General features: G+C 37.9%; 1 protein-coding gene across 1 annotated transcript in view; it reads right to left on the bottom strand.

The window, feature by feature from the left end:
• Positions 1-8,735: 8,735 nt before the first annotated feature.
• zgc:113232 (uncharacterized protein LOC541546 homolog) overlaps positions 8,736-14,997 on the bottom strand; it is a 39,067-nt gene continuing 32,805 nt past the window's right edge. Inside the window, exons 20-26 of the mRNA XM_039806533.1 lie at positions 13,849-13,893; positions 13,677-13,709; positions 12,810-12,956; positions 12,004-12,180; positions 11,587-11,677; positions 10,434-10,511; positions 8,736-9,717 (exon numbers count right to left, since the gene is read on the bottom strand). Of these exons, the coding sequence (XP_039662467.1) occupies positions 9,512-9,717; positions 10,434-10,511; positions 11,587-11,677; positions 12,004-12,180; positions 12,810-12,956; positions 13,677-13,709; positions 13,849-13,893 (777 nt within the window). The 3' untranslated portion in view covers positions 8,736-9,511. The remainder of the gene's footprint in view (positions 9,718-10,433; positions 10,512-11,586; positions 11,678-12,003; positions 12,181-12,809; positions 12,957-13,676; positions 13,710-13,848; positions 13,894-14,997) is intronic.

The following is a 14,997-nucleotide window of genomic DNA, read 5'->3' as shown; positions in this document are numbered from 1 at the left end:
TTGTGACAGTTAAAGTTACGCCAAACTGCATTAACAACATTGCCAATTGAATGCCCCCCCCCACTTAAACATGCCTCCACGAGCTAACATTCATGCTGTTTATTAATAGATGTCGTTTACTGATTAAATTGGCAAGATTACTTTAATGTCTTTTAAAGCGGCCAGTTAATCTCGCTCCTATTACTTACACTAGACTGAGTTTTAAAAGATAATTGAGATATGAAAATGAGTTTGACACGAGCCGAATTATAGACCGGATCATGTATATGTAGCGGATGTGTTAAAGTATTGCTTTACCTGCGTTAAAACATGGGCTACGAGACAGAATATATTAAATTGACGGATGTTTGAATGACGTTTGGCGTTACTTTGTGGGATAGAGCGGCTTGCGTTTTTAATATAGTGAATTATGTAACAATTAGTAGTGTGACTGTATCTAAACATTATATATGTTTTGTAAACTATTTAGTTGTGAATGGTTACGGTTTGTGACCACTGTGAACCGTTTAATTTAGCTAATGTCAGCGTCAATGACCCTGTAATGTAATGCATGTAAGATGGCGTCCCTCTAGCTGCAAAAGCCGCACCAACATTTTACTAACTATTTAATTCGTCACTGCTACAGTCATATTTATCTATTAGGGATGCCTCGAGCTAATGCTTAATATTAAATCATGTAACAATAAGGTATTCGGGCATCATAACGTTGCGTTAACATAACTATTGACCGTATAAAGGTGTAATTGAAAGTAAAAGTATCCTATAACCTGTGGGATTCCCCAAACTTTCCCAGCAACACGCGCAGGTAGTTTCCAGCGTAGTGGTATTTTAAGTGCTTAAAATTAGTTCCTTATTATTTAACGAAGGCTACATAATGCTTGTCAGACCTCAGGAGGGAAATAAAAATAAAGAAACCAAAACAAGCTAAGGCGTTATGGAATTCTTTCTTCTCTTTTTAATGTGCATTGGATTTTAGGTAGCTACGAATTCAAAGTAATTTGTTATTGTTAGGTTGACCTATAGCTCACCCAGTAAGAGCGTACGCCTCATGTAGCCTGAGTCCTTTGCAGCGACGCGGGTTCGATTCTCCCCAGTCTCTCTCCCACCTTTCCTGTCTAACCACTGTCACTCTGAAATAAAGCCACCAAAAAATAATCTTTAAAGTAATTTGTTTTGTTTGCAGTTCAAGTTTAAAGGTTTTGTCTTTCCTAATAATTAAATAAGAGAGGGAAAAAAAAATGACAACAGAGGTTTCAAATTCACAATAATGTATTTTCTTTCTGTGTCTGGACAGTTTCAGTGGCGGTGGGCTCCGAAGTGAAGGAGAGCCACGCTCCTTATCCCTGCTGTAAACCCCCGACAATTGAGTTCAACGAACGCTGTAACACCTCATGGAGCGCAAAGAACAAGGTAATAAAATCACCCTGCGTGCATTACAATACAGAACGTCTATTCATACGAATCAATCTGTTCCTAAACTCAGTTTATGTCCTATAACTATTATTCAACCCCCAAAAAGATACAAGCACAACCTGCCACCCGATTACTCTGCGTTTTATTTCACAAAAACTCTTTCAATAAAGCTGCAAGCTGCAGCTGTTTCACTTCGTGTGAGCTAAAAATGCAGTTTTATTTTTAATTTGTATCATATCAAGGTTGGAAAGCAGATTGTCTGTCAAATAAAAAACAAAAAGAACATTCCACGTCACATTTATATCGTTATGGTTATAATACTTTATTTTAAAGGGATACCAAGAAGTCCAGATGTTTTGAAGGGGCCCTGAAGCCGTTATCTCTGCTGTCTTCGAAGTAGGGGTGCACGATTCAGAAAATGTCACGATTCGATTTCGATATCAATTTTCAGGCTCAATGTTCGATTCAAAATCGATTCTCGATTCACAAAACGATTCACAGTATGTACAGTACAGGCCAAAAGTTTGGACACACCTTCTCATTCAAATGTGTTTCCTTTTTATTTTCATGACTATTTACATTGTAGATTCTCACTGAAGGCATCAAAACTATGAATGAACACATGTGGAATTATGTACTTAACAAAAAAGTGTGAAATAACTGAAAACATGTCTTATATTTTAGATTCTTCAAAGTAGCCACCCTTAACTGATATCGATGATCTTTTAGGTGTCTAAAATATCTTTGCATAACAAAACACAAAACTGTGACCTACTTATACAAAAAAACAGCTCCATAGTGTTACTAGAGGTAAAAAAATCCATCCAATTCCACAGGGAACCTTAATATCAGCTGCAATTTGTATCAATGCAACCAAAATTAGTCCATTAAAATATCCCCCTTCTCAGTTTATTGTTTGGGTAAATTTTTCACTGTTCATAAAGTGATTTCTTTTTTCATTCTTGCAGACATTTGCCATCTCCAACGGTGCGTCCACTAGGTGCTTTCCTCCGTGCATGAAGATGATCGAAGACGGACAGATGACGGTGGATGAATGTGTCAATATAAGCGCCACCGTGGTGTGCAGCGATGTAAGTCACAAACCTGTTATTGAACTTTGACTCTATTAGTCTCGGTGTATTATTAGTATAAACCACGGGAACATGGAATAAATAATTGATGTAGCAGCAGTGACTAGGGTTGGGCATCGAGAACCGGTTCCAACTTGGAATCGTTTCAAAAATTACGATTTGTTTTTTTGTAATTGGAGTCGTTCGGTAAAATTTGGATTTGAATCCGATCATTGTTTCCAAATTTAACACGCGCAGGTTCAGAATCAGAATGGTTTGAATCCAGACGATGCCCAACCCTAGCAGTGACGTCACCCGTTAGTTCGTGGACTGGCAATTTGAATCTTTAAGTTTGGCAATTTGCAAGCATTGCCAGAAGTTGAACTTTTTGGGGCTTACTGAGCCACTGAGCTATGCTGTATCCGGTTCTCATTTTACATCCATGGTCTGTTTACAGGAGAATAATGTGGTTGCAGAGGAAAGGATCTACTACTACATCCAACCGTGCTCCGATTCTCCATCAGACAAGATGGCCACTGGAAATCAGGGTGGATCTCGTGCTACAGGTTGATTTCTGACATTATTTGAATGCCATTTTGACATCTGAAACACTTTTAAAGGATAGTTTAATTTTTTTTCAACCTGGATTTAGCCACGCAAACGCTATCGCCGAAACCCACCAGACTCCATTTACATAAACCGTGTGTATTCGTGTATAGAGCCAGCCCATTTTACATTTTAAATTGGTAAATTAAGAGTTTATTTCAACCAAACCAGAGTGGTGATTGTTGGAACAGTGGAAAGATGAACCAAGACGGCTTTTTACAGTTTTATGTAGTTTCTGTCGTCTTCGAATTACTTATGTTTTACGATAATAAAATTACTGTTTTTTTTAAATGGAGTCTGGTGGGTTTGGTGATGGCGATTTCGGTGTTATTTCATGTTAAACAAAAAGGATCTTACTCTTTAACAAAAAGGTCTATCTCTGAAGGGATCCTTTAATAATGTTCTCAGACACTTAGAATAATAATCTGAGTCTGTCAGCGGCAAAAAAAACACTTTTAGTGGACGAAAAGTGAAGGTAGCATTAATGTTGCACTGCAGCGATCTCGCTTAATACTGGACCGATGTCAAAGATTGTTGTTCCCATCAGTCACTTAAGACACAAAAACATGGGAAAATAGGGTCCAGGTTGGAAAAAAAAACTAATTTTGTGCAAACGTGTGGGGGATTCTGATCCATCGGGGAGGTAACTTTCTTATTTCTCTTTTGGCTGCAGGGTCGGTCGGTTTGCTGCTGCTGGCTTTGGTGATCGCTGGATTGAACGTGAAGTAGATTCCAAGTTCGTATCATCAAACTCCGAGACAACCTGTGGTCTCCTCTAACGCTGCTGTTCAGGGTACGGGTTTCAGTACTTGCACAGAATGTACTGTATTTCTTTGCTTTTGCGTGCTGTCCTCTGCACTTTATAAGGATTTAGCGATTTGTATGCAACGGTGATTTTAGAAGTAGAAACAATATATATTCACATAGTAATAATGCAAAGTTAAGTCTTTCGGGAAACCTCTCACTTCCTCGCCATGCAGCGTTACTTATCGTAAAATCTTTTATACTTTTATATTTAGTTAGTCTTCAACTGTAACAGCTTAGCTCGTGCACATCCGTTTTAGTCTCCTATTGTTAAGCCTTTACAATTTCTACTTGAATTAAATTTAGAGTAACATATGCAAATACTACTATATACTTACATAATTTCACTGGTGCTTCTCTCAGGGCTGTATTTACTAAGAAACGTACAGAGCGTTGTTTCCATGTTTATTAACATATTTATTCAGACTTATTCTGCAAATCAAGACAATTTACAATTTTTCTCGTATAATTAACCAGGTACACCCATCAAATGTTCCTCTTTTGTTCCAAATGCTGCTGCTCAAATAAAAAATGCATTTATACAAATACACTTACAGGTCAGTTTTAGTGCTGGAACGTGCGCAACCTAAACTCTTAGTAAATACAGCCCCGGGTATCTCATTCACACCAGCTCTACATGAACAAAGCTCTAACTAGTTGACCAGCAAACATTTAAACAACTTAGTACAGTTTTTTCAAAAGATTATAAGCTTCCAAAAAAACCTTTTTGGTTACTTTTAGTGAAACTACTATTTCTGTTTAAGAGTTTAAGAGTCCCAGAACTGAAGAATACTTTGCACATTTAATTCACGAGAGAGGTGCATACAAGGGGGACGAAAAGATCAAAAATGGCAACTAAATGGTTACTGTCCAACGTGCAAAGGTGTACAGTTATTTGCAATGTTTCGGTACTAGACCGTCCAGCAGAACGTCTGTAACGTCTGTTTTTCATTTTCTTGATTTTGATAGTTTAGATAGGCAGTACTAACTTTTGAGTTTTATTAAATCTGAGAATGAAAAGTCCTTTGGTCAAAGGGGACCCTCAGGGACAGAAGTTAACAAGAGGATACCTCATTTATTAGGACTATCCTTAAGTGTTTACATGCAGCTGACAGACACGTTAAACTGGACGTTAGCTACATTAGCTACTTCGCTAATTTGATGTTTACAAGCCAACAAACTAAACTAACAAACTAAATGTGAAGCCAAAATTAATAAGTTGATTGATTTCTTCTAGCCAGAAAAACAACAACATTTTAACCGCTTTTTAATAAGATTTTAATCCCAAATATTTTTTTAACACTATAAATTCCCAAACAGACAGAACGGACTCTTTAACTGGAATTGTTTTTAAGGAACAAGAAGGAATTTTAGTGTCCAGCCCAGTCTCCTAAAAATGACTTTCCCACACAACTAAACTGCATTCTCTATTGCACGTCGAGGGAAACGTATTCTGTCCCGGATTACGTTTGTTTCTGACGCATCGCAAAAACGTTTTTAATCAAAGTCGGTGTAGGGAAGAGGTCAGGGTGGATGGATGGGGTCCAACAAGTACGGGACATTAATCCGAAAGACCCCTGTTCGTGTCCCAGGTGAAACCAAAAGTCTTAATTTGCACAACAAACATATAACTTATTTTAACATGAACCAGGATCTTTTCCTATACCTAACCAAGTAGTTTGGTTTCAAGTCGCAACGTAATCCACGTTTTTAAAACTGTGACCATTTTACAATGTGTGTAAAATACGTTTCCGTAACGTAATTAAGAATGCAGTTTCATCTTTGGGACCATCATTTTCAGGAGAAACATTTGTAGTGTCATAAGACGGAAGGTTTAAAAAAGAAGAAGGGATTTGTAACAGGACTATAGGGTCTTTAGATACAGTTTAGATGTAAAATGTTACGTTAGGTGCTAAATGGAAAAGCCAAAATGTATAATGCCTTCATTGTCTGATTCCAGCCAGCCAGCAAAAGTTTTAAAATGTCCGCACACATTCCGCTCTGTTGAGATGGTTCAGTATTATGGGTCCAACCATGGCTGCTGTGGAGAAGTATTATGGGTCCAGTTTCTCCGGTTCAGTCTCATCTCACGGCATTTAATTGTGAGAACGTTAATTAAAGAAGTAAAAGTCTAAATAGAAAGCACTGACAACTTTTAATTTTGCACTGTAAAAACTCTCACCGTCTACATATCTTTGTCCCAATCCTTTAAAAAGACTAATTTAATGGATCGTTATCAAAAAATTTGCACTTGAAGGAAGGTCTAAGAGTGTTGGAGGAGGAAAGAGCATCTGACAGGAAGCTGTGTTGTTCTCTAGAACCAGACTGAGCATTAATGAATGTAGATTTAAAGCCAGTAAAAGAACAATATGATGAAGGAAATTGTATTTTTTTATGAATCTGACTGGTAGTTTCTGATGAAATCGCTCAAAAGCCAGATGGAGAGGGCGCCCGGATAGCTCAGCTGGTAGAGCGGGCGCCCATATATAGAGGTTTACTTCTCGATGCAGCGGGCCCAGGGTTAGACTCCGACCTATGGCCCTTTGCTGCATGTCATTCCCCCCTCTCTCTCCCCTTTCATGTCTTCAGCTGTCCTGTCAAAATAAAGGCTGAAAATGCACCAAAAAATAATAATAACAAAAGTAAAAAAAAATAAAAGCCAGATTGATAACTGTTGCAGAGACTAAGTATTATAAAATTATAAAGGTTTCTCTAAGCTGGAAACCAAAGTAGTATTAGCCCAGTTAATCAAAGCTACGTAATATCTAAAGTCGAATATCAAATTCTTTCCCAACTGACTTTACCTGAGCTGCAAAGGTAACTTTTAATATGTATATAATATATGTCTGCTGCAGTGTTATTTAAAATAATAATAATTTAATGCACTTTTAAGAAACCCTAAATAAGCTATTTCCTTCTTTAAACTACAGTATGTATGAAGCTAACACTTTACCTGCACTTTCACAACACTATCTTTTCTATCTACATTTTTTTCTCCATTTTGGTTTTCCTAGTTTCTTGACATCTCTTTAAAAAATTTCTTATTTTCTCTTATGTGACTTAAAAGTCTCAATCCGTTATTTTGTTAACGTTTATAATCGAAATGTTAGACGTAGAGCTGCACAGTGAGCCAAATGTATCAAATAACCAACATTTTTAAGCTCTTTCTGACCTAAATTTACCCATATCACACTTATTAAGTTATAAAACATGTCTTAATGCACTTCAATTTAGCAAAACAATTCAAACAGAATTTCAGACAAACGTGTCATTAAAACATAGTTATTGTTTGACGTTTTATCTTCAGGAAGTTATGTGTCAATTTAACATTCATATTTGATGTCTTATTGAACCCTAGGGTGACAAATCATTCAAAATGATGCATTTTGGCGGGGGGGTTTTAATCGCTGATGATGGAAAAGATCTACAATTTCGAATGGGTTTCATTTAATTTTAGTCTCTGTATTTCATCTTTTCTTCAAATCAATCAACTTGGATGATAGATTGGCCTTTTTTTTAATTCAACAATTTAAGCTCTAATGATGCTCTTTCCTGCTTCACGACCGCCTCGGACCTTTTAAAAACCAATTAAATCACTAATCACCGGGCATTAAGCTTCAAACACTTACATTTGTTGTTGTTTTTTTTATCTGAAAATAGATTTCTTTATTTACCTGTAGTCAAACAAATTAGTTCTCAAAGTCCAAAACCTGCTGCTAACTGATTGTTGTTTTCTTTACTCTCATCTCTACGTATATAGTTTTATATTTGTACTGTATTTCCTAATATTTCATGAATGTATTTGCCACTATGACCTCTGTTATTTTTTTTAAATCTTAAAATTGGTTTATACCGTGATGTGACATTTCATTCAGTAAGGGACAAAACTCATGTGCATTTCTTCCTGTTTGTGTTGCTGCTGTTAAAGATTCTGATAAAACTTGAAATCTGCTTTGCATTTTGTCTCATAATTTATCAAAAAAAAACAAGATTTAGATTTGTTGTTTGGTGATGAATTTGACACTGAGTGAAAAGTTTGCATGTGATCCAAAGTATTAAGTAGTTTTCACAAATATTCAAAAGTTTATTTGTGTCTGTTGCTGGCGTCATTTTAAGATACAACTATTTTACTTTACAATGCCATGAAAACATTTGTAAATTTCTTAAGGTTTTGCACAATTTATTGCTAAGAAATGAGTTCAATAGTTCCAAGGAAAAAAATTGTTAAAAAGTTAGAATTCAAGATGATTATAAAAAAGAATGTACATTTTGAACTTCATTTGAGACTTATTAGGTTAACGTTTCGTAGCTTCTACAGCTCATATTCACATTGCCGCTAGATGTTCTGAACATTTATTACAAAATTATATTAGTGACTTTTCAGGCAATCAATAGCTGATAACAGATCTTAGAGGGAGGTGATTCATGATAAGAGAAGCTGAAACGTAGGATTCAGTTAAGATGTATGAGGGGTTTATTCTGCCCTTTTCATATTATCCAGAAGCATAGAGGGTATGACTGGAGTTTCTTTTCTTAGATGTTTAACAGCTATTTATATTTTAAATCTAGTTCTAATAAGTCTGTAGGATAAAGTCAACTTGTCAAACACACTTGTTGGTGATGGTGCAGTGGATATGACACATGGCTTTGGTGTGGGAGAACCAGGTTCGATTCCCACTGCGATACATCAACTAATGTGTCCCTGAACGAGACACTTAACCCCTAGCTGCTCCAGAGGTGTGTGACTGCTGACATATGTAGCAATTGTAAGTCGCTTTGGATAAAAGCGTCAGCTCAATGACATGTAATGTAAAAATGTAATGAAACGCATACAAACAATAATCAGATTAGTGCTTTACTGTAAAAGCCTGATAATCACAATGAATTGTTGTTTAGTTTTTCATTTCTGGTTGAATTGCTAAAAAGTAATCTGGAAGAAGAAAAAAAGTCTGGAACCGAGACATTTCTGTGATTTATCTTTTCTGGAATACTTTTTTTGTCAGAAATAAAAGCACAACATTTAAACATGCGGCGACTGACAAACTGAAGACTCAGATTAAAAAAACATCAGACAGTTTATCTGAAACATATTCCAGAGCACAGTACATGTATTTGAGATACTTTACAAAATATTTACATAGCTTTTTTTATTTTTATTTTTGTTTATTTTTAAACAACAAAACTGACTTTAGGGATCCAGGAAAAAATAAAAAATAAACAGAAGGGAGGAAGGAATCGGTGGGGAATAATTTGGTGTCTTTATCAAACTAAACAAACCCCCTCAGACGTCATTGTTCCTGTCCAACGCTGTAACAGTGTTTGGATCTTTATAGAGTATATAAAAACCTCTAAAATCTTCGTCTGGCTCAGATGGAAAAGTCTTTTCTGGTTTCATTCCTGCTCTGTTTCCTGTTTCTTACCAAACCTGCCCACCAGCGGAGCGCCCCAGGGTACTACACTTGGTCCCCTGACATTTGCGATGAACGAGAGGATCATTCGCATCTTTTAAACAAACTATTGTCTTAATCTTATTCAATGAGACGAACCTTAAAGTTGCCACCAGGGGAATTTCAGACGCTCTATAATCTCACAGCGGTGCTCGTCGCTCGCGTTCAGGTTCACATTTTTGAACTTACGGGTCCTTTCACCAGACCCTGCTCTTTGCGCGTCACCGGCGCATGGATGCTGCAGTCCCGCGCCTCGCAAAATCCTGGCACGCCTGCGTTCCCGAGCATGCCGGTCTGACCAACTGGACCAGGGAAGCCACGGGGACCTCTGGGACCCTCCATGCCATCTTTGGGTTCTGCTGGGTGACCTGGCAGACCTGCGAAGAGGAAATTACAAAATCTTTAAGTCTGAGAATAACGAGTACAAAGTCTGGTCCTTTATTTACAAAAAAAATATAAATACAAGATGAAAAACAGGCACACAATGAGAAGCATTTTTATAACCAGTTGTACAACCTAATTGAATAGTAAATAGTTACAAAATGTATATTTTCTAAAAAAAATTATTAAGTGATGTAAAAAAGGCTTATGAAATTAAAGTTTGAGGGGGAAACAGATACAAATGGCAGTGCTAAGTAAACAAATTGATTTCATCTTACCAAGTATATAATGTAAAACACAAATATTGTGGCAGGATATAGCTTATTTTATTTTATTTTACAGACTTTTATCATTGTTTTAAAACAAAACACTTCTAACAGTGTTTCCTCTATATTGATTTTGTAGTGGCGGCCCGCCATGGCAAAATGGGGGTTGTTATTCTAAAACAAATCCTAAAGGAAACACTGTTCTAATCATCCAAAGATCTCCAGTCCGTTAAACAGCGCAGAAAATACACAAAAACACAAAAATAGCGAACATAAATGGGATTAAAATGAGTTATATTTGACATTTTCACTTCACTTTTCACATTTCTAAGGTAGCAGCAGAATGCACAAAACTGTGCTGAATCATTGTGATATGTGATATAGATCTCAACCTTCAGGAGATCTTAAGTTATGTCATGATTGCGTGGAGATGAACAGTGTCGTACCTCTGGCGCCTTGTGGCCCGTCAGGTCCCGCCAGACCTTCACCTGGATCACCTGCGAGGCCTTTAGGTCCCTTTTTACCTGTTGAGAAAAACACAAAGAGCTTCTGGAAAAAACTACAAAACTACAGAACTCCATTCACAATAAACAGTTGTTCAAACCATGTTTAAACGGAGGTTGAAGAGGTATGTGTTCAAAACTCTTCTTTTGCTCCTTTAATTTACATACCTGCAAACTCAGAAGGGCTGAAAAAGGTGACACATCATTAATTTGTAATTTGTAATAATTTGTGCCCTGAAATGACCAAATCACTCGTCTCTCGTCCGTTGTTGTGTGCAGCTAAACCCTTTTACAGCAGGATGTCAAACATATGACAAAGTTGAGTTTAACAACCAAAATATATAATAAATGTAATAAACTGTATTTATTGTATAGTGAGAATGACAAAAAGACAAATTAAGTAAAGGCTGTTAATTGAAAAGATGAACATAATTTGAAAAAACGATTTAGATTCTTAAGGGCATGAACTCTAAATTTGAGGAGACAAAACATAATTTTGTAAATATAATGAGCATGAAAATTAGTAATTTCAGGCAATTACACCTACTGTATAGTACTGCACTCAGTACACTTCTGTTCCTTCTGTTATATTTGCAAAAAATTCTAAACAAATATAATCTGATACATACTACATGGAGTTTTACTGGATATAAGGATTTATCACACGGATCTACATATACATTGTGATAGAACTGTGCAATTAATTGGATTTTAATACGGATTTTGATCGCAAAAACAATGTTATCAAGAAAAACCTATTTTGCACATTGCGTTTTGCAACTCTTTTTTTTGTCTTGAGTCCTGAATGACGCGCACACTTTCGCTCTTCCTGAAAGCTAAACTCACTCAGCCAACATTTGAAATATATTTTGAATATTATTTATTTTAAAGGGAATTCAAAAAGTTCAACGGGAAAAGTATTAACGGAATGTCACAGTTCAAAGTGTTTTAACTGTTGATTTGTTTAACTGTTGCAACATCTTTTCAAAAGTCAATGAGCAATCATGTTAAATAATCGTGATTTCAAGATTCATTTAAAAACTAATCGTGATTATAAGTTTTCCCATAATCAAGCAGCGCTATGATGTGATGTTACCTTGGTCACCCTGCGCTCCTTTCTGTCCCTCCAGTCCGCGGTCTCCTTGAGGTCCTCGGGCTCCTTTTGCTCCGGCTTTTCCTGGTTTACCCTGACAGGTGGAGGCAGAAATGGTGTCCAATTAAATGCTTAATCCAGGTGTATCAGTGAAGTAATTTATGATCTGATAACGGTGATATCAGGATTCTCTTCTCTGTGTGCTACTGCAAGATGATCATCTACAATTTAATCTGTGTTACTGAAGAGAAATACAAGTACATAACGTGTTTTTAAGGGTTTTGCCATCACTAAAATGTCAACCAGCTTTAAATGGACATTTTTCATATTTTTCTCTCCAGTTTTTATTATCTAAAGCTGGTGCACTGAACCAGAAACCCTCTCCACCAATCATAGCTGTGAGGTCAGAGAGGAACTTACAGGTTTGCCCAGTGACCCCGTCGGCCCAGGGCCCCCCGGAGGCCCGATGAGGGTCCGGTTGTTGACGGGGCAGCCCTGGGAGCACTTGGCCCGGATGGAGGAGGCATACTGAGAGATCTGGGCCGTGACTACGCCCCTGCAGAGCTGCAGGACCTGCTCATCAGTCAGACCAGGACCCTGCAGGACAGAAACACAAGTCATCTAATCCTCCACTGAGTCTTAAAATCAGGTCTCAACATTTGGAACAATATGCAAATGAATGAAAACATCTGATGAGTTTTATTTGCTTTACTTACTTGTGGATAAAAGTGAAAAGAAATCTTTCAATACCGTTATTTTCTTCACAGCTGAGCAATTCTACTTCAATTAGTCATTTTAAACTCATCCAAATTTTTTATTTCTACATGAAAAAGAAAGCATCCTCTTGTTTATAGCCTCATTTTTATTATTTAAAGATGTTCACGCTTTGTAAAAGTATGTTAAAATGCATTTACGTCTTGGTTTAAAACTATATGACGGCAAAAAAGTTACTTGAACCTAAGAACTTTATTTAAATTGCACTTAATGAAATGCTCGACTGAAATGAGATCAAGTGAAAAAGTCACTGATCACTTGGGGACAAGAGATGGTGAACAGCAGCGATTTCTTTAAAACCTTTTAAAACTTTAACATCTTTCTAAGTGGGACATCAAATTCAGGGACATCTGCTGTCGTAAAACTGCTGCGACTTTGAAAGCATTTTAAAAATACTCTGTGGGTATAAATACTCTGAAGGCATGCGGTCCGTTAAACAAGCTGTTACTCACAGTGGGACCTGGAACACCTTTGGGTCCTGCTTTGCCTTTAACACCGAGGTCCCCGATCGCACCGCGCTCTCCTCTGGTACCCGGGATGCCGGGCGGTCCCTCGGGGCCGGGACCGCCAGTACGACCGACTGCACCTTTGGGACCATGCTGGTGGAAAACGAGAAGTGAAAGGAAGGATGAAGAAGTAAAGTTGTTGAGTTGAAGCATATTTAACTGTAATTATTGTCTCTTTTAATTTTGGGGGGCATTTTAGGCCTTTATTTGACAGGACTGCATAGACATGAAAGGGGAGAAAGAGAGAGAGAGAGAGAGAGAGAGAGAGAGAGAGGGGGGAATGACATGCAGCAAAGGGACGCAGGGCGGAATCGAACCCTGGCGCGCTGCGTTGAGGAGTAAACCTCTATATATAGGCGCCCGCTCTACCAACTGAGCTCTCCGGGCGCCTGTAATTATTGTCTCTTACACAAGAAATGTTTAAAGAAAATAATAATGGAAAAAATAGAGGGAGAAGTGGAAAGTATATAAATGAAGATGCAAATAAAAAAAAAGAATTTATGTCACATTTAATCAATTAATGAATGTCTTAATTTATGTTTAATATTATCTTTGGTACATTTAATGGCAAATTTATTCATTTATTGAGTCAATTAATTAATTTTTGGTAGCTTACGTCTTTCATACTGAAAATAAGAAGTCTGTACAAACGTCTGACGTCATTTGTTTCACCTGTTTGTGTTGCGTATGATAGATTATTTTGTAAAACCAGAGCATGTTTCGGAAACTCCTCAAATGGATTTTTTGCCGTGATGGTGTGTGTGTATTTCTATGACGTCAGGGCAAAAAACATGAAGTAAATAGAGTAATCACCTGTCCTTTGTCTCCAAGGTCTCCCCTGCCGCCCTGAAAGGTGACAAAAAGGAGAAACAAACAAGGTAATCAGTAAATAAACCCCAGCAGGTGTGGGAAAAGGAAGTGAAATGGAGATTAGGATGCGTGTGACGACGAGTTTCATCATCAGACTGTAAACACATCAAATTACCTTTTGTCCTTTCACACCTTTAATGCCCTTCTTTCCTGCCGCGCCCTGCAGGGAAAACACACAACTTGTGATGAAAGAGGAAGTTGTGATCGTTAACCGGTACCGGTTTTTATTGTATACAAATAGTTTGTAAAACAGGAAAGACGAGAGAGCAGACGAAGGGAAACTCCCGTCAGTCTGACCCTGTGGAGAGTTCACTGCTTAGCTTGCTAAGGCTGTGCGGCGAAAACGCAGGTCATTCCATTCATTTTGAATGGGGGTGGTGCGTTTAGGCTGTGGCAAGGGGTTCAAGTTTAAGTTCAAGTTACTTTATTTGTCCCGCAATGGGGCAATTTGTTGTGCAGCAGATAGTATAGTACAAATCACACACAATCACACACACAATACAGAGACTGCCTACCTTGCAGGCATAGCTAAAAACAATACAAAAAAAACAGTAAGCAATCAATAAATAGTAAGTCAATAAGTTATCTATAGGTCTTTATAGAATTAAGAAGTAGAATGGCTGCAGGTACAAAAGAGTGTTTATATCTGTTGGTTCTGAGTTTTGGGAGTTTAAAGCGTGATCCAGATGGCAACATCTGTAATATTTTTATTTGTAACCTTTTGCATGTGTGTGTGCTGCTGTGCGTCCCTGTGTGTGTAACAAGCATAGTGTGCGCGTGCTGTGCACGAGCCTAGGGGCATTTTACTAATTTGCTGTTAAAATAACAATGAAATGCTGCGATATTGACTTTAGACCAGGTTTTTGTTGGTTGATGGCGCGATCGCTTCCCGCTACCTCAAGCAATACGCCCAGAATGCACCTGAACACACCTCCCTGTAAGACCAGCACACCCAGAATGCACCTGAACACACCTCCCTGTTAGACCAGCACACCCACAATGCACCTGAACACACCTCCCTGTAAGACCAGCACGCCCAGAATGCACCTGAACACACCTCCCTGTAAGACCAGCACACCCAGAATGCACCTGAACACACCTCCCTGTAAGACCAGCACACCCACAATGCACCTGAACACACCTCCCTGTAAGACCAGCACGCCCAGAATGCACCTGAACACACCTCCCTGTTAGACCAGCACACCCAGAATGCACCTGAACACACCTCCCTGTAAGACCAGCACACCCAGAATGCACCTGAACA

The sequence above is a fragment of the Perca fluviatilis genome, chromosome 7 (assembly GCF_010015445.1).
Source record: "Perca fluviatilis chromosome 7, GENO_Pfluv_1.0, whole genome shotgun sequence".
Taxonomy (NCBI): domain Eukaryota; kingdom Metazoa; phylum Chordata; class Actinopteri; order Perciformes; family Percidae; genus Perca; species Perca fluviatilis.
The sequence above is the reverse complement of the archived record's forward strand: the minus strand, read 5'-3'. Positions and strand labels throughout refer to the sequence as shown.